General features: G+C 41.3%; 1 protein-coding gene across 1 annotated transcript; it reads left to right on the forward strand.

The window, feature by feature from the left end:
- Positions 1–217: 217 nt before the first annotated feature.
- On the forward strand, positions 218–21363 carry LOC308174281 (bifunctional 3'-phosphoadenosine 5'-phosphosulfate synthase 2-like; the record flags this gene model as incomplete). Its single annotated transcript, XM_080549355.1, has 12 exons — positions 218–244; positions 8772–8886; positions 9456–9691; positions 10963–11101; positions 11509–11627; positions 13056–13169; positions 14614–14725; positions 15011–15216; positions 15514–15649; positions 18790–19058; positions 19664–19893; positions 20340–21363. 12 exons carry the CDS (start codon positions 218–220, stop codon positions 20479–20481), a joined length of 1845 nt encoding a protein of 614 aa, XP_080405481.1. The 3' UTR covers positions 20482–21363.
- Positions 21364–21384: the final 21 nt, after the last annotated feature.

A 21384-nucleotide genomic window follows, 5' to 3' on the forward strand; every position in this document is an offset into this window, starting at 1 on the left:
GGCCATACATCAATATGCAGATTCCTGGACTCTGGAGGAGAAGCCTGGGAGGTTGGGCCAGGGGAAGGCTACGTGTCTTGGAAGGCTTTTAAAAGTCCAGGGCTAGTTCTTGACTGTCGTTGAAAGTTGGCAACCCTAGCTCTCTGCAGCCCAGTACATTCGCCGGATCTTTTGCTCAGGTTCCATAGTCCACATACAGAGGTTACTCCCGTGCACAATGTCAGAACTCAAAAAGCAGCGCACGGTAAGTTCCCCCGATCTACTTTAATAAGAGGCTTAAGATTGTTTTAAATACCGTTGATTTAAAGTTGTCTTGATAGGAATCGTGTATGCATCACTGTCTGTTGCAATTGCAAATGGAAAAGTAGTTGCAATTGTACCACATCGAAACGGGTGTGCGGCTATTAGACAGAGAGACACTAACGGGTTGATCGAACACAGTTGCATAGGTCTTTGCCTGATGAGAAGTTGCATAATAGCGATTGTATGTGGAGAAAGTGTCTCAAGAGATTATGTTTTATTTTTCTTCCTCTGACCGATGATAAGAAGTCGCATGCAATCACCCGTGCAATTGCCCGTCGACGAGATAAATCGCTATTTTCGGACATGTTAAGTAAATAGTGTTTTTTGTTTTGTTTTGTTTTTTCTTGTTTTTGTTTTGTTTTTTCTTGTTATAACTATTTCTTTTTTCACATGTTCGAAATAAAGCTTTCATTCATTCATTCTATCCGCTATCCAGCCTAGGATACTCCCAGCATCTTGTGTGCGTTTCTGTGCGTGTGTGTGTGCGTTTCTGTGCGTGTGTGTGTGTGTGTGTGTGTGTGTGTGTGTGTGTGTGTGTGTGTGTGTGTGTGTGTGTGTGTTTGTGTGTGTGTGCGTGCGTGTGCATGTGCCTCTTTACACTTTACTTTTGATCTAATAATTCCTTGCTTATAGTAAATTAGTAGCAAACATAACAGATTATAGCCATAATTCATAATTCTGATAATTGACACTGCAAATCTAGACAAGCAGTGCCACTGAAACGGGAGATTGAGATGACTGAGGGGTAGGGGTTGCAGGGGTATTTGATTGTGATGTTATCCTCTTCAGATAAACGATGTCACATTGAACTTGACCCCGGGAGCAGTAGTGAACACGTTCTACTATACAGATCAGTGGAGGTAGAAATTGGAGGACGGGGCTCATTGTAATGGAATGAATAAGGAACAGTATTCCATGTCCACCTCCATAACATAAGCCTCCCCTCAGCTCATACACCCAATGGCAAAAATGTAAATGCAACACAGATCAAATGTGTCACTCATACTCTCAGAACTGCGGTGACCTCTGTACCTTTACATTTAATGTACATTTAATCTGTATTGCATTTAGCATTTTGGGCATTTAGCAGACACCTTTATCGAAAGCGATTTACAATACATACATTTGACAAGTAATTGAATCATCTATCCACTAGTAACAGGACAAGATCATCCATGCTCGGGCCAGGGGCCATTTGCAGTCATAGTGCTAGAAGAAGGAAGACTTGAAAGACTTGGAAACTGTCCTGGGCGGGGGGGGGGTAGAGGAGAAGTAGATGTCTCAGGAAGGACAGTTAAGGTGTAGCCTGAAGAGATGGAGGTCTTCAGTCTACAGTGGAAGATAGGGAGTGACTCTGAAGTCCTGACAGCAGTGGGAAGCTCGTTCCACCAGCTGGGTGCCAGGACAGTAAAGAGTCGTGACCTGGGTAGCGTGACTGCCGTATCGGCGTAGAGGCGGTGGTGCCAGTCAGCCAGCAGAGGTGGAAGAGCGGAGGGTACGGGCAGGTGTTTGGGGCGGTGACCATTGCAGGTAGGAAAGGGCTGAGTTTCCAAGCAAGCACATTCAATGGAGAGTCTATTGATTGTGGTATTTATTTAGTCCAGGTCTTGGCTTGATTTATGGGATATTTGACTTTGTACAAGCTTCTTTGTCATCTGCTGAAGCATGACAAAGAATATGCAGGAATACACATTACACATCATGACAAAGAGAGCCAAGCCTGTTAGTATCATAGAGAGTGGGGCAGAGAGTAAAATCCTCTGGAGTAGGAGATTGAGTAATCCCTAGATACCACTAAAAGGACAGCAGGTGGAAGGTCTTTTTCCCCATATTAGGGAATCTGAGACAGTGTGCATTTTAAAAATGCGATTAAAGACTCACCTTTTTACCTGTCCTACTGATTAAATTATTAGTATTTTGTATTATTATCATTTTGTCAAGAAGCACTATAAACCATAATAAACTTCAACTCACAGGTAGATAGATCCAGAACTAGAACAGAGGGCGGAGCTGATAGAGAGAGGTAGACAAACAGGGGGTGTATGAGAAAGGGAGAGAGGGAAAGGAAATAGGGAGTCCGACACACAGGAAGGGGAGGGGAGGGAGAGAAAACAAGGTCAGCGAGTGGACATAGGTAGACAGAAATACAGCATGAATAACACATGTCTAGATTGATGGATAAAGAACCAAAGGAGTGAGTTGGAGGCAGACAGGCTTCCACAGCATGGGATGTGATGGGACCATAGTAGGCAAGGAGGGGAGGGGGGAGGGCACACAGGGAGGGTGAGTGGTGGTGGGTGTCTGCCAGCGTCGGATGGATGAATGGTGCCGCTTGTGTTTTCTCTCTGCTATAGCCTACTCCCAGTGTGTGAGTGTGAGTGTGTGTGCTTTTTTCATGTTCGTGTGTGTGTGTGTGTGTGTGTGTGTGTGTGTGTGTGTGTGTGTGTGTGTGTGGGTGGGTGTGGGTGGGTGTGTGTTTGTGTGCGTATGACTAGATTAGATTAAACCTTATTGTCATTGCAGAGTTCAAGTACCAGACAACGAAATGCAGTCTGCATGTGCGTGTGAGTGTGTGACAAGGGAAGGATAATGAAGGATGATGATAATGAAGGATAATGATAATGGGGAAATGATGGACTGTGTAGATTAGAAGGAGCCATAAGGAGTCACATTTGAAATTGAAATTGGATGTCAAATGAACGGTAAGACTCTATAGTTTGGGGAAATTAAGTCAGAAATGCATAATATTTCATCAGTTAATGATTTTGAGCATAGAAATAGGGATAATCAAAGGCTTTGACTTCTGAGAGATTGAGATTGAGAATGTTTATTTTGTTCCCTTATACAATTCATAATACAGATATAAAAAATGTACACAGTCACAATGCGTAACACCAGGACCAAAAAGGTGAAGGCTGAAGCCATGGCTTAATGCGCCTACCCTTGTTACATGTATGGTTTTTCCCCATGAGTGCATAATCAAAACATTGAACTTTTATAAACAAAATGTCACTTACACATCTTAACAGAAAACTCAAAAGTACCAAACAAAGAACTATATTAATGCGCCTACCCTTTTTACATTAGTGGTTTTCCCCTTATGAGTGCATAATCAAGACATAGAAACATTTATAAACAAAATGTTACTTACGCATGTTAACAACAAGTTCAAGTTCTGGTCAAACATACAGAAAAGCATCTAAGAAAACATCTACCAGAAAAAGTGTTTCATCATGTTTATAAAAACAGTAAACCTCATTAATGTTCAAGTATAGACCCTGATCAACTAATATCAACACTTATATTTTGTTTATAGGAAATGGTTTCTGTAAGGTTGAGAATCATTGGCCAGTCTCCAGGTCATTCTGTTACCAAGATATTTTTTCTCATTTCTCTGCCTCATGAGGAACGATGATGGTGAAAGTTAACAAAAGTAAGAATGAATGAATGAATGAATGGTCTTTATTCATTCATTAATTCATTCATTATTCTATATAAGAACTATAGAAGCACTAACAAATACTTATTTATTTAATTTAGTTGATGAATTAATACATGATTAAACTGCTCATTGTGTTACCAAATCAGTAACAGAACTTCATTGTTGTTGAGTACAGGGGGAAAACGTGAAAGCCAGCAAATCAGACAAATAGGGAGCGCAAGTAACTTCCATTGAAAATGATGACATTGAAAATGATGCGCTTAGGTGGCGTAGTGGACTAAGCGTTGACCATGTAACCGCAGGGTTGCCGGTTCGATTCCGGAACATATCCTGCATGTCATCCCTTCTCTCTCTCTCACCCATCCTCCCTGTCATATTCTCTACTGTATCTGTCAATAATAAGAAAAATATGAGTGAAACTCTGAAAAAATAACTAAAAGAAAATGATGACATACACGTTTCCCACTTCTACAAACAGGACATCAAGGGATCAATCATCATCATGAACGAGCGCACTGATATGGTGTGGTATGCCTAGACAGACAGATTCTTATCACCAAACTGTACCAAAGGCATCTCCGTACCATGAGCCACAGTTGAACAACTAACAGTGATCTATGAGACATGTTAGACCACATGTACAGTAGAAGCAGTGGTAAACTACTTTGTGTGTCTCTACACATGACATAGGCCAACTTGTATTTTATTTTACAAATCCGTTTTTTGCTGGCAAAAGTATAGGCTAGTATATTTTGGTATTGTAGTGAACAGCGGGATAGCCTTCCCTGTGGGTAAGAGACCTTCTTCCATTTACAAACCTCGACAACACCAAGAGAATTAGCTCCCTTGGTGGAGCTGCTAACCAACCTTATACAGGTTGTTACACTACAATTATATTTATATAGTGTATATGTTACGGTACATGTGGGAATACGGTACATGTGGGAAAACTATGGTTAGGGTTAGGTGCTAGGGTGCTACGGTTAGGGTTAGGATTAGGGGTAGGGTTAGGGTTAGGGTTAAGGTTAAGGTTAGGGTTAGGGTTAGACATGCCAGCATGTACCAAGTCACCCTAGCACCTAACCCTAACCCTAGTTTTCCCACATGTACCGTATTCCCACATGTACCGTAACATATATATATTTACTATCCCGCGGTCACACACGGTCACCATCCCACTACCTTTATTTATACAGGTAAAAACACATTGAGCCCCAAGGGCTCATTTTCAAGTGTGACCTACATTTTCAAGTGTGACCTACTTACACCAATGTAGTGAACGACGGGGTAGAGTAGCTTGCCTAAGTGGGTATCAAACTCATGACCTTCCGCTTCTAAACCCGGCTGCACTAGCTACAACACCAAGAGAGTTCACTCCCTTGGCAGAGCTGTTAACAGACCTGACACAGGGTCACCGTTTAATGAAGAAAAAGACACTGAATCAAATGACACAAATGTCATTGATTTAAATCACATTAAATGAATCATTGTAAAGACAGATTTATGATTTATTTCTTGTCTATGTTTCTTCTTGTTTCCCTGTTTTAGCTACATCATGTGCAGAATGACATTATATTTATGCATTTGTGTAGGGAACCCATTTTGTCTTATTCTGTTACCAGATGTAAATGCTCTTAACTTACTGTGGCTCAAGAACCAAAAGAGATGTTTTCAAACTCAAGGTGTATGATAGCTAACATCTCACTCTTTCTGAAGACATACTTGAATCTTAATTTGGAGCAGATATTTAACCGTTTTGGGGGAACGTGGTTACATTAAACAAAAACAAAAAAACAGGGAGATTTTAGGGTTATTTCGTAACCAAACGTTAAATGAATGAATGGTCTTTATTGTCATTAATACAGTACAGGTACCATACAACGAAATTTAGGAGGGGTGGCTCCCCTGGTGCTTGGAAAAAAGACTAAAAACAAGAAGGGAAAAGAGCTGGTTTACATAAATAAAGGCTATGTACACTATCCACTATACTATACAATAAAACACTGTGCTGTACTCTATGCTATGCTATAAATATCCTAACTTTTCCTATATCTGAACCTTATGTACACACAGGTTGTCATATTGCACATAGTATTGTTGCACATTCATTTAAAGTGTCGCAGTTTGCAGGTTTGAAATGTTCACAGTTGTATTTCAATATTGCACTTATGTTTACAATCTAGTAGCTGCCATCAAATTGTCTAGATTGTCCAGGGCCTAGGACCTAGGTCTTTGCTGTGTTCAGGGCCTGAATGGCCCTAGGGTAAAGCTTTGAAGTACAGTTCAGGTAAATATTTTTTGGTGTCATTTTTCTTTTCTTCAGTTGGAGTTGTTAGACGTAGTGTTGCTGCATAAGGTTGTGTAGTTTGTTCAACTTTGCTAAGATTTGTTGGGTAAACTTTTGAAAGTGAAAAATCAAGTGGAAAATCAAGGCGTGTTAAGCCTCATTATGTAATAACTGCACATTATGTAACAAAATCCAAATATGTAATAAAAAGTCACTTTCAATATGTAATAACACCGTATTATGTAATAACCTGCATATTATGTAATAAATAATGTGCAGGTTATTACATAATGCGGTGTTATTACATATTGAAAGTGACTTTTTATTACATTTTGGGATTTTGTTACATAATGTGCAGTTATTACATAATGAGGCTTAACAAGGCGTGTTGCCATGGAATTGCCTTTATTGCCTTTATGCATGCTGCACACATACTGTATGTGTGTGTGTGTGTGTGTGTGTGTGTGTGTTAAAGTTAACCTTTACCATCCTGTCCCAACCACGGCCTCAGAGCAGTAAAACCTTGAACACACAGCCCGAGGCTGACACTTCGTCATCTCGTTATTTTCCACGTCATGTTTTTGGATAATCAGTCATTAATTATTAATTGTTCTATAATGTATGACTGCATCAGGTGTGTGTGCTTTGCCATCAACATAACCAAATGTATATTGAGAGTGTGTGTGTGCGTAAAGTTAACCTTTTACCATCCTACCTCAAACACTGCCTCAGAGCAGGAAACCTTGAATGGGATTCAAAGTTTGTCATTGCACAGAGTACAACGAAACGCATTTATGCTCTAGAGGAGGCATCTAGGCAAGGGGTCACAGCCATTATAGGCGACCCCGGAGCAATTAGGGGTTTAGTGCCTTGCTCAGGGACACTTCGACACGTGGCCCACTGGGGATTCGAACCGCTGCGAGCTGCTGACTTTGCGATCATTAGACGCCGGCTCCACCGGTTGAGCCACAGCCGCCTGCCCAGCGAGGGTGAGAAGGAATCACTCAGATCTCGTTCATTTCCACCTCCTGTTTTCAGATAGTGAGTTAGTAATTAGTAGATTAGATTAGATTAGATTAGATTCAACTTTATTGTCATTACAGAGTACTACCAGACAAACTACCAGACAATGAAATGCAATTTGGCATCTAACCAGAAGTGCAAATAGTGATATAAAAACATGACAATGATAGTGATAGGTACAGTATGCCAGTGGTTTAGAGGTAAGTACATAAGTACAGTGGTTTAGAGGTACTTTTATGAGCTACGAGGTATGTGCAAAGGTAGTATTATAACAGCAGTAGTGCAAAATGTAAGTTGTGTGTGTGTGTGTGTGTGTGTGTGTGTGTGTGTCTGATTGAGAGGATTGTCTGTTTAGAGAAGGGTGTTGAAGTGTGTTGGGGGTCTTGCTATAGCCTAACAGTATAACAGGACCATGTCTGTGTAACTCACACTGGGTGGGGTAGTGGGAGGGGCTAGGGTGGTTTATAAGCAGTAGGGGAGTGGGAGGATAGGAGGGGTACAGAGTGAGAGAGGGTGGATGGAGGGAGAAGGGTGCACACTGCATAGGGCGAGCTTGCGGGCACTGGATCTGCCACATCATCACTAGGCTGCAGCACACTAGACACATTGTCCCGGTCCTCTCCCTCCAACGCAGCTCTCACCAGTCAGCACTGCACTGCCCTGTCCACACACACAGCCTTTACTTATGCCCAGTCTAAATGGTGAATGGACTGCACTTATATAGACGCCTTATTCGAAAGCGCTTTACAAGTTTTACAACGGCCTCTCATTCAGCCATTCACACACACATTCATACACCAATGGGCGGAAAGCTATCATGCAAGGCGCCAGCCCGCTCATTTGGGAGCAATTTGGAGTTCCCTATCTTGCCCAAGGACACCTCGACACGTGAACAAGGAGGAGCCAGGGATTGAACCGCTGACCATGCGATCATTAGACGCCGGCTGTCTGGCTACAGTCTGACTGGATGACTCTACAGGGGCCTCATATCACGGCGTCACAAGCTCATAACCGTTTGCATTGATATGTAGTACATGTCCTAATTGGCTAATAATAGTACATGATGTCCTACTTCACTATAATTATTTAACTGTATATGCAAACTATATAAGAGAGATTCCGTTGAAAAAGGCGCTGCTCTGTGCTCATATCCTCACACCCCTAAAACGGAAGTCACAACGCTATATTTCTAGTCTCACTAGAAAAGACGAGAAAGTCTCTTGACTTTGGGGCGGCTGTGGCGCAGGAGGTAGAGTCGCCGCCTAATGATCACAAGGTTGGCAGATCGGCGGTTCGAGCCCCGGCTGGCCACATGTCGAAGTGTCCTTGGGCAAGACACTGAACCCCAAAATTGCTCCCAGTGAGCGGGCCAGCACCTTGCATGGCAGCTTGCTGCGATTGGTGTGTGAATGGGTGAATGAGAGGCTGTAAAGCGCTTTGGAGCAGCAAAAAAGGTGCTATATATGTCAGTCCATTTACCATTTACCATTTGACAAATAAAGAGGATAGGAGTTGGCACTGTTCATTTGTAAAAGGTCATCTAACCTCCAGGGAAGGAGGATCGGTAGGTGAGCAATGCAGGCAAAAACGTTATGGAGTAGAGACCTGCTGATAATTGACCATCCCTAGTGTTTACTTCCTACACCCTCTGAATTTTAACCGATACAGAGATTAGAGATCAGTCAGTAATGTTTCTGCGGTCATCTGTGATTCCAGACGTTCAACAGGGCCACCAACGTGGTGTACCAGGCCCACCATGTCAGCAGGAGTAAGAGAGGCGAGGTGGTGGGGACCAGAGGAGGCTTCAGGGGCTGTACTGTCTGGCTCACAGGTAACAACTCCATCCATCCATGATCCCTCTCCCACCCAACCACCCAACATGCCACTCTATCCTTTCTGCACTCTGGTTCCTATTAGGTTGTGGTGTGTATTACCTAGACATTAGGTGTGTTTACAATTTGATGGCAGCTACTAGATTGAAAACATAAGTGCAATATTGAAATACAACTGTGAACATTCTAAACCTGCTAACTGCGACACTTTAAATGAATGTGCAACAAATACTATGTGCAATATGACAACCCTCGTGTACATAAGGTTCAGATATAGGAAAAGTTAGGATATTTATAGCATAGCATAGAGTACAGCACAGTGTTTTATTGTATAGTATAGTAGTATAGTATAGTAGATAGTGTACATAGCCTTTATTTACGTAAAGCAGCTCTTTTCCCTCTTTTATTTTACCCTTGGCTCTCTTGTTTTTAGTCTTTTTTCCAAGCACCAGGGGAGCCCCCCCTCCTACATTTCGTTGTATGGTACCTGTACTGTATTAATGACAATAAAGACCATTCATTCATTCATTCATTCATTCATTCATATTCCATCTGTACACCCTCCTAGGTCTGTCGGGGGCAGGGAAGACCACCATTGGCTTTGCCCTAGAGGAGTACTTGGTGTCCCACGGCATCCCTTGCTACTCGCTGGATGGGGACAACATCCGCCACGGCCTCAACAAGAACCTGGGCTTCTCTGCCACCGACCGCGAGGAGAACATCCGCCGTATCGCCGAAGTGGCCAAGCTGTTCGCTGACGCCGGCCTTGTCTGCATCGCCAGCTTCATCTCCCCTTACGCCAAGGTCTGAAACCACCCCAGGACTGGGCAGACACATTGTGTTACTCTCTTACATTGTAGGGCATGCCTGTTAACATACAGTAACCTCAAATCCTTTGCAGAAAGTAGCTACACTACAACTCGTGAGCTTAGAATTATAAGGTTCTATCTCCGTTTAGGGCAGTTCAGAGATATTGAGCGTCAAAGTTTTTACATTCCATTATGTTTTGTGAGATGGAACTTTTGTATTGTATGAATTACTAACTCAAAAAATGTCAACATTTTAAAAATAACACCACACAGGCATTAATAAACACCTAATGGATCAGATTATGTAAAAAACTAAATTTTTTCAAAAATGGAGATAGAACCTTATAATTCTAACGTCACAATACAGTAACCTAAAATCCTTTGCAGAAAGTAGCTACACTACAACTAACGGTGCTACTAAGCAGGGGAAAACCATTCGAAATGTGTGACGGCATGTGACATGTCTAACCAGTACAATACCTTGCTTAGTCGGACCTCCAAAGAAAACAGAATGAACCCTAACCCTAACCCTAACATATTCAAGGTTAACCCTAACCCTAACCCTAACATATTCAAGGTTAACCCTAACCCTAACATATTCAAGGTTGCAAGCTAGCATAGGCAACAACTCTCCTGAAGGAAAAGATGATGCACATAACAACAAGAAAACGTTCTACAGGCATGTGGGGGGGAGGGGGGGATTCTTGGAATGTAACGTCCAATGAAATTGCGAGCACATTCTCCCATCGCTCCGTCCAGTTCAATCCAAACCAGATCGTCTAATGTAAAATCCTCCAGATCCCCAAAGGAGGCGTGAGAATAACATATGACTATGTTAATGACTTACTGGGTCATGTATGTAGTTGTCCATGAGGGGATTTAAGGGGCTCAGAGAAACATAAATGTCACCTTCTTACATTATAGAACAAAAACTAAAAATATATATTTTTTCTCAGCACTATTGATATGGCATTGATGGTACAGCAGTGAATTACACGCACCTGAGTGTGTGTCATGTCATTTTCAAGAATATTTCAAGATCTTATTGACGCTATTGTATATACAGCTATTGTGATTGTTGACTGTTGCTTATATCCTGCTTATTCTTTTATTGATTTTGTTGTTTATATCCTGCTTATTATATTATTGATTTTGTATTTCTGCTGCAATGCCAATGTCTAATGAACCTGAACCCAAGAATTGTAGTCTTTGTATCCGTACATTGAAGAGATCATCTGACATAATCTTTTCCTATTCTCTGTAAAGGATCGTGACGAGGCGAGGAAGATTCATGAAAGTGCGGGGTTGCCCTTCTTCGAAGTGTTCATCAACGCCCCACTGGAGGTTTGTGAGAGTCGCGATGTGAAGGGACTTTACAAGAAAGCCCGTGCTGGAGAGATCAAAGGTAACATCAACATTTTCTTCTATTCAATTACTACTCATTTGTGATCCAGACATCAAAATGTCATGCATATGTTACGGTACATGTGGGATAACGGTACATGTGGGAAAACTAGGGTTAGGGTTAGGTGCTAGGGTGCTAGGGTTAAGGTTAGGGTTAGGGTTAGGGGTAGGGTTAGGGTTAGGGTTAGGATTAGGGTTAGGGTTAGACATGCCAGCATGTACCAAGTCGACGTAGCACCTAAACCTACCCCTAGTTTTCCCACATGTACCGTATTCCCACATGTACCGTAACACATATTCAAACAACATCATCTCCACTCTGTGTCAAATCTCCGCGTGTGAGTGTTGTCTGTGTACAAATGCTAATGAACGGGGCATGCTTTGGAACACATGCTACTCTGTTCTCAGGCTTCACTGGGATTGACGCAGAGTACGAGCAGCCCGAGGGGTCGGAGTTGGAGCTGAAGACAGGAGAGATGACAGTCGACGAGTGCATCCGACAGGTGGTGGAGCTGCTTAGAGACCAGGTGAACATGACAAACCCGCTTCCATTCTCTGGAACTACAGTACCAGTCAAACGTTTGGACACACCTTCTCATTCAATGGCTTTTCTTTCTTTATATGTTATTTTCTATGTAGATTAATACTGAAGACAACTATGAAAGAACACATATGGAATTATGTAGTAAAGAAAAAAGTGTTGAACAAACCAGAATATGTTTTATATTTTAGATTCTTCAAAGTAGCCACCTTTTGCTTTTTTTGTGGTTTTCTCCCACGTATTCTAGAGAAGAGAATGCTGGGCGGTGTTCACAGTTTCCTTTTCCACTGACACACACACACACACACACACACACACACACACACACACACACACACACACACACACCAAGCTGATTGAGAGAATTCCAAGAGTGTGCAAAGCTGTCATCAAAGCTAAAGGTGGCTACTTTGAATCTAAAATATAAAACATATTCAATACACTACAAAAGTCCATATGTTTTTTTCCATAGTTTTGATGTCTTCAGTATTCATTTACAATGTAGAAAATAATCAAAGAAATAAAGAAAACCATTGAATGAGAAGGTGTGTCCAAACGTTTGACTGGTCCTGTATCTTCTAAGAAGTCCAGCAGTTTTCATTTACTGCACCATTTGACTGAATGTGACTATTCCATTTGCACATTTGAATTGAACTCGATCACAATAGGATATTTTGACCCTCCGTGGCTCTGTTGGTAGAGTATGATGCTAACAACGCTTAGGTTGTGGGTTTGATATCCACTGGGACCATATATACTGAACGTATGCACTGGGACTATATATACTGAATGTATGCACTCACTGCAATGTAAGTCACTAGATAAAAGCATCAGCTAAATGGAATATATTATTATATATATTATTATTATTTTCTCAATTCATCAAATCTCAATTTCCTAAACTGACTGGGTTGAAACTGAATTGACCCCATCTCATATGTAAAATTGTTTAATAACCAAGTGCACACAAATCACCTATGGATACAGAATAATGTTACACAGGGTATCTTGAAAAGTATTAAAAGTTGATAAATACATTTTGGGAAAATCAAGACCCTTAATAAGTATTAAAAAGTCTCATCACGATTTTATGAGGTCTTGAATTTTGTAGGTATTTTTCTGAATTAGACTCTGTCCAAAGAGTTTGAGTCCTAAAAACTTTTAGTAAAAGTTTGTGAATGTATTAGTTTTATTAAAAAACAAAGATGAACCGGAAATTCTTTTTGTATGATAGTGGTCTAGTCTATTGCAAACTCAAACTGTTAAGTTAAAGGTGTCACTGATGTAAACGGTTACAGCTCGAAGTGGCGGTAAAAGTCTTAGAAAGGTATTGAAATTAACCTCAAGATTCCTGTATACCCTGGTTACAGTTACCGTCTCATCACGTTTCCCCCTGTCCTCTGTCCATACACAGAGTATTGTCCCCAGTGGGATCATCGAGGAGGTGAACGAACTGTTTGTTCCTGAGAACAAGCTGAAGCTAGTCCAGGCTGAGGCTAGCACGCTGCCCACCATCAGCATCACCAAGGTAATCCATCTCTCCAATACGGCTCCATATCTTTTTATAACATACCTAATGGGAAACGGGTCGATGTTGGACCGGATGCCAGGTTGTACACGTGATAAGCTCCTGATATCTCTCATGTTTGTATTTGGTGTTCTAATGAGCTGAGCGGATACCACTAAAGGCTATAAGATCTATCCAAGTGAGCCATATCGTGAGTTTAGAATGATAAGGTTCTATCTCCGTTTAGGGCAGTTCAGAGATATTGAGCGTCAAAGTTTTTACATTCCATTATGTTCTGTGAGATGGAACCTTTGTATTTTATTAATTACTAACTAAAACATTTCAACATTTTAAAAATAACACCACACAGGCATTAATAAACACCTAATGGATCAGTAAAAAACTCAATTTTGATAGAACCTTATAATTGAATGAATGAATGAATGGACTTTATTGTCATTGCTACAGTACAGGTACCCAACAACGAAATTTAGGAGGGGTGGCTCCCCTGGTGTTAGGAAAGGGAGAAAAAAAAACACTTTTAGAAAAAAATCACAAGAAGGGAAGGAGCTGGTCTACATAAATAATAAATTCCATTCCATTCATTCCATTCCATTCCATTCCATTCTAACGTCACGTACTGTATATGCATTGAGTAAAGACATCAAGAATCAAGAATCAAGATCAAGAATGGCAATCCTTTAAAAAATGTATCTGCTTACAGTTTTATTCTCTTACTTGGCAACAACTGGTTTTATTGCTGTTATAAATGTTGCTACGGTAGCAAATAACCCGTCCCTCTCATACTGACTAGCCCCATCTGCCGTCTCCTAGTCCCATCTATACGTGTTTCATTGCTGTATGTTCATGGAGTTTCTTTGTCTTTTCTTTTTTTCTTTTTTTTTCTTCAAATATAAAAGATTGTGATCTTAGAATTATAAGGTTCTATCTCCGTTTAGGGCAGTTCAGAGATATTGAGCGTCAAAGTTTTTACATTCCATTATGTTTTGTGAGATGGAACCTTCGTATTTTATGAATTACTAACTAAAACATTTAAACATTTTAAAAATAACACCACACAGGCTTTAATAAACACCTAATGGTTCAGATTATGTAAAAAACTCAATTTTGACAAAAATGGAGATAGAACCTTATAATTCTAATGTCACGAGATGTCATGTAGCCTACACCTTTCCCTCCTGAACATCTGCATACATACATATATACATACATACATTTGCCCACCTACATGCACACACATAAAATAAAATAAAACTAATGACATTTAGAAATAACAGCAACATTTCTATAATAATAAAAAACATTTAAAAAAAAGATGAATGGGGGAAATTATTTCTGTGAGTTATGAGGAATTCTGGTAGGTTGTACGAATGATGTAGTAGGAGATTGTTGCCGACATAAGTCATATGTCACTTTCATGTGTCCCCACTCCTGTGATGCTCAGCTGGATCTGCAGTGGGTGCAGGTGCTTGCCGAGGGCTGGGCGACCCCCCTGAAGGGCTTCATGAGGGAGAGAGAGTTCCTGCAGGTCCTGCATTTCGCCAGCCTCCTGGACGGTAAGAACCACACACACGCGCGCACAGACACACGCACACACACACACACACACGCACACACAGTTAGTTCGTTTTTTTCTTACTTCTGCACATAATCTCCACTCGCCTCAGTCAATAACACTTATTTCAAATGAAGACAGTTGCTAGAACATTAATAGCACGTTGAGTTGTCGAGTTTTAGACCTCACGCAAAATGATTATAAAATGACTCATGGCACCAGAATTTGAAGAACAAGAATCACAACATGACTTCTAATATGATGGTCTCTCTGGTTCGTGGTTCAGGCGGCTGCATCAACCTGTCCGTCCCCATCGTGCTGCCCGTCACCACAGAGGTGAAGGAGAGCCTGGATGGCTGCGCTGCAGTCGCCCTGGAGTACCAGGGTTCCTGTGTGGCTGTTCTACGCAACCCAGAGTTCTACCAACATCGCAAGGAGGAACGCTGCGCCCGACAGTGGGGCACCACATGCCCGCAGCACCCCTACATCAAGGTACAGTAGACCTAACTGACACCACCAGGCTGGCTACCTCCTGGCTGTAGGCGGTTCGAACCCCGACTCGCTGCATGTGTGGCCTTGAGGTGTCCTTGAGCAAGACACTGAACCCCAAATTGCTCCCAATGAGCGGGCCAGCGCCTTGCATGGTAGCTTGCCGCCATTGATGGGTGAATGAGAGGCCGTTTTAAAGCACTTGGAAATAAGGCGTTTTATAAGTCAGTCCATATACCATACCATTTTTATTTTTATCTACATCATCATTCATCTCTCTAAATCCAACACTTTCTGCAGATGGTGATGGAGGGAGGTGATTGGTTGGTTGGGGGTGAACTTGAAGTGTTAGAGCGAATCAGATGGAACGACGGGCTGGACCAGTACCGTCTGACCCCACGGGAGCTCAAGCAGAAGTTCAAAGAAATGAAAGCAGGTGAGCTGTTATTTATTTATTTATGGATGCATTTATTTATTTTAATTCATTTAATTATTTATCCAATTCCCGGCAGTGCACATGAATCAACATTTCAATATTTACATTAGTGGAAATCAGCCAGTTGGCAAATAAATTGTAAACTTTTGGTTAAACCAGGTAAAATGACATAATAAATACACATTACACTCAATAGAAAACATCACCAACACACCTGGGGGGTATTCCACGTGCATTGATAACTCCATCAGCGATGAGCTGAAAAGGCCTGGTTCGAGCTAATCTCAATTGTGTGTGAACACGTTCCAATAATCCAATTCAGGTTTAATACATGAACATTCACTACTGTGGTTATATTAGCAGCAGATCAACAGGAGGACAGAGTTAGCCTCTGTCGTCAGATCATAGTGTTCTTTTAAAACAGGGGTTCGATTCACGCTTCTGACATACACTTGTTACTGCATTTTGTTGTCTGATGCTTGTACTGTGCAATAACAATGAAGTTGAATCTAATCTAAACATTTTCACTATCAAAATGTAACTATCAAACTATCTATCAAACTATCAATCTATCTAAAAAGGTCTGACATAATGTTTCCAAAAAGGCACTTGACAGAGCTGTCTTTCGGATTTTGTTTCTGCCTGTTAGACATTTTTGACACGCGTCTAACTCAGTCTGGACAGTTAACCTGGTAGGCTCTGAGGCATAAATTGCCATGGTAACTCGACACGGAAGTCAGAATGAAATGATCGCGAATTATCAAAACAAGCCTGATTTTCCTTTATCTGCGTTCATGGAATCACATACGTTGATAACTACATCAGAGATTAGTTTAAAAAGCCTGTTAATGTCGACTGAGATTTAAGACTTATTTTCATTAGCTACGTTCTTTGGAACTTAAGTAAAATGTAAATTCATGCTTTGTCACATTTATCACATTTGTCACAAATCAATGTTTACCACATTAGGTAGGACCTAATGTTTCCAAAAAGACACTTGATGGAACTATCTTTCAGGATTTTGTTTCCTGCCTGCTAGAAATGTTTGACACAAATCTGACTTCATCTTGACAGTTCACCTGGTAGGTATCAGGTTAGTTCTGAGGCATACGTTGCCATGGTAATGTGGTTTCTTCTTGTTGGTTTAGTAAATGAAGAATATAATTCTGAGCAGTTTAAGACTATTTATTTAAACTAAGTACAGGTATACAGGATATGAGAGCTGGTAGCTGGAGGTCTGGTTGTTGCTGGGATGATTGAGAGAGAGAGAGAGAGAGAGAGAGAGAGAGAGAGAGAGAGAGAGAGAGAGAGAGAGAGAGAGAGAGAGAGAGAGAGAGAGAGAGAGAGAGAGAGAGAGAGCTGGAGGAGACCCCAAGATGATGTCACCCTGGCCTAAAAGTCATTCCAGGTTAAAGTTCAGGGCAGATTCACAGTTCAAGTTCAAGTTCAAGTCATCCTAACAATGCCCATATAAGGACAACACTTCCTGAGGCAAAAACATATGGCCCTTGAGACAAAGGATGTGTTTACAAGGTGTCATAAACCCCCCTTGTCAGGAGAACAGGCCCATACCATATACAGTCCATGCATGTGTGTGTTTAAGTAAAATATACTACAGTAACTCAGCAGCGATTTCTTTCAATCACATTCAGGGAACGTGACTCGGACTGAAATGATCGTGATTCATCAAAATAAGCCTGGATTTTCCTTTAATGGCATTCATGGAATACCCCCCTGTACACACCAAAACATAACTAACTATAAACAAAATAACATTTAAAAATGTGACTTATAGCAATGCTATAAAGTATAGTACTATCACGCCAGAGATATGTTGGCTAAAGCACATACAGATCTTGAGCCAGGCCAATAACCCAGTACATAAAACATTCACTGAAGCTACAAACAGGTTTGATATCTGATTAAAAAAAATATGTCAAGTTATTTTAAGATGTTTGCAGCAATGTATAATTTGTTTTCCAGAAACATTCACAAAGGACCAGATGCAAAAAGTACCATGGTAAATTAAGATGTGCATGGTGGAATTGTTCGTTTGTGTGTTATAAAGTACCTGAGACACACCCTTTTGTTGTACGATGTTGAAGAGTGAACTGTCTCCTGCACACAGCTATGATTTCTGCACTCAGGCTGGGTTGACTGTTTTGGAGTTTTACACATGTGTCTATGCACAAACAAACCATACAAGTTCTGCGCATTGGCTTACCTATTTTTGGTTATTGCATATTGAGGACTGATGATCTCTGTTTCGGATGTCATTTTTGCTTTGTTTTGGACGCCAGCATGTTGATGTCTGCTTGCACCATGGACAGTCTCTGGGTGTCATATTTACAGTATATGCCACATCCAATATCAATATGATATCAATAACATACACCACGCTGCAGCAATCAGTATTGCTTCCTTGCACGCTGAGCACGCACAAGTCTCGTACCTGCATCCTCTTTATTCCCAACACATGTGACCATCACAGAATACCAGTTGGAAACCAGCTAGCCACCAAAAAGCTAGCAATTCGATGACACAAATGGGGGGTATTTTAACTTGAGTGACTGAGTTTACCATCTCAACCTGGTTATGCCTATACCGAAATGATCAATTGTTGACTACTATACTACTGTTGATACTATACAGTGAAGAGAGCAATGTCTTCCTTTGATAGAGAAACTAATTCCACTGCTCAACATACAGTCTAAGTGGGGTGCTTTTGTGGCATAGCACATGAATGTGCATACCACATAATCGCAAGGTTCCTGATTCGATTCCGGCCCCTCAACATATCTTGAATGTCATCCCTCATTCTCTCTCTCACCCATCCTTCCTGTCAATCTCTACTATCTTGATCAGAAGGTTGGCCATGAATCTATCTCTAAGCAGAAATGCCCCCAAAAAACATTACAGTCTAAGTATGAGTTTACCCAAGACATCCCTGCACCACTTCTGACACTCAGTAATCGCAATAGTCACACAATGAGTACACAGGATGCAGTCGACAAACAGATTTTGTTTGGTTTGTCCTAGTGTCATCAAACTAGTACGAAGACTCACGGAAACGGGCAGTTAAGTTAGGTAAACAACCTACAACACCATTGATCTTACTTCCCCTCCCCCCTCCCCCTCAGATGCTATCTTTGCCTTCCAGCTGCGGAACCCGGTCCACAACGGCCACGCCCTCCTGATGCAGGATACCAGGCGGCGTCTCCTGGAGAAGGGCTACCGGACCCCCGTCCTCTTGCTGCACCCGCTGGGGGGCTGGACCAAAGACGACGACGTCCCCCTGGACTGGCGTATGAAGCAGCACGCCGCCGTGCTGGAGGAGGGCGTACTGGACCCGGCCAACACCATCGTAGCCATCTTCCCCTCGCCCATGATGTATGCTGGTCCTACAGAGGTATGTGTGGGTTAAAAACAGCCTGGACTGCATTCTACTGACTTCCTCAAACAAAGCTCATATTATATACAGTTTTTTGATGTGCTATGCTGGTGGTACTCGCTAGCAGACTGTAACTGAGGGATTTTCGAATCATGCTGAGAAAAATATTGCTCCACGTGGTCTTGATCAGGGCACAAATGAACCACAGCTGAATCTTTACAGTGTAATGGCCAACAATGGCAATAACTAGGATATTTATTTATGTCACTTGCGTACATATCCTGGTCCTGGAGAGACAAAGGGTGTTCATAGTATTCTAATTTCTAGAATAAATATTAGTCATTTCTTTCCTGCGTGTGTTGGTGTGTGTTTTAGATGGATGCAAATACAGCCATGTATGTATAAGTATGTGTATTAATGAAAACTTCAGATTCAGATTCAGATAACGTTTATTGCCATTATGCATACACATATAGGAATTTGCTTTGGCGTTACAGTAAGTGCGTTTATACACAACAAACAGTAACGCCATAGCTGCCATGGCCGGCGGCATCTTGGATCTCGCTCACTCTCGCAACGTTTACGTTTCCATTCTGTGACTTTCGTCTCTTTCGTCTCTTCAGGTCCAATGGCACTGCCGGGCTAGGATGATAGCAGGTGCTAACTTCTACATCGTAGGTCGCGACCCCGCGGGAATGCCCCACCCAGAGACCAAACAGGACATGTATGAGCCCACCCACGGAGGGAAGGTCCTCACTATGGCCCCAGGCCTCACATCAGTAGAAATCATCCCCTTCAGAGTGGCTGCCTACAATAAGACCAAGAGCGCCATGGACTTCTATGACAAGGACCGGTGAGCTGAACGTTTATTGTATTTAAATAGTGGGTGAGTTTAGAATTATAAGGTTCTATCTCCGTTTAGGGTAGTTCAGAGATATTGAGCGTCAACGTTTTTACATTCCATTATGTTTTGTGAGATGGAATCTTTCAAAAACATTTCAACTTTTTAAACACCACACAGGCATTAATAAACACCTAATGGATCAGATTATGTAAAAAAAACTCAATTTTGACCAAAAATGGAGATAGAACCTTATAAACATCACGAGTGGTTTTCTAGGACCCACAGCAGGAGATTGTCAATATAAGGCTGTACAGCACATGGAATGTTTTCCGGAATCATCCCTCTCCTTTTTGCTCTGTCTGTCTTCCTCCCTCTCCATGTCTCATCTCCTCCACACCTCTTCTCTCTTACCCTTCCATCATTCTCTCTCTTCTACCCCTTCTACCTTTTCCCAGACATGCTGAGTTTGACTTCATCTCCGGGACCAGGATGAGGAAGATGGCGCGGAGCGGAGAGATGCCCCCTGACGGCTTCATGGCCCCGAAGGCCTGGAAGGTTCTGACAGAGTACTATAGCTCTCTGCAGAAGGATCAGTGACCCAACAGAAGCACTCAGCTCAGCTCACAACAACCAGTTGCCTTTGTCCTAAGCACCTTACATTGTTGTAAGGTGCCTATGGCTGTACACGTGTTGCAAAGAGAATGTTCTCACACCTACAGTTTACAAAAAAACACAAAAAAACACTTTCTGAATTGAAATCAAATTGACGATCCTGTTACCCTGTCCTGGAGAACCAGAGTTGTGTATCCATCTTCACTGAAGACAAAACATGTGATTTTGCAGGACGATCCTATACTTGGGCCTCAATGAGAACTACCTATCTCCACATTCACATTTGAAAAGGAAATGTTTATACTTATGAGTATGTATATACAATGAGTTGAAGCTAACATGTCCGTCCGTCCTATCCCTCCCCACACACACGCACTCTTCTTTTGTGAGATTTATGTGGAAAATGATCAAGGGTTCAACTCCAAAAGCATTTTTAGACTTTTGATATTTCAAGGCAGTGTGGCAGATTATGCGGTAGGCTACTACATAAGTTGCATTTGAAATTGAATTACCTTTTAAATTACTTAAAGAGAATGACTTTATTATATAGAATATTATGTTATTATTATCCTTATCATCATCATTATTGTTATTCATTTTTCATGTTATGATGTTTTAAGATCAAACTAACTTTGTTCCAATAGAAGCGCCTCCTCAGAATGTATAAACATCATTGACTTAAGTCTGGAATGATGAGCCATGACCCATGAAGACTGTTATACCCTCATTATGAAATAATTAGCTCATCAACATTTATATTTATGTAAATGTATGTTGAAAAAATATATATATTTATTTCTTTCAAATTATAATACCGCCTCTCTATTTCTATTGGAATAGTAAGATGATTATATGTCCAAGAATGTATCAGAATAGTTTTTAAATAAA

This window comes from Nansenia antarctica (assembly GCF_963989245.1).
Source record: "Nansenia antarctica genome assembly, chromosome: 19".
In the NCBI taxonomy this organism is placed as follows: domain Eukaryota; kingdom Metazoa; phylum Chordata; class Actinopteri; order Argentiniformes; family Microstomatidae; genus Nansenia; species Nansenia antarctica.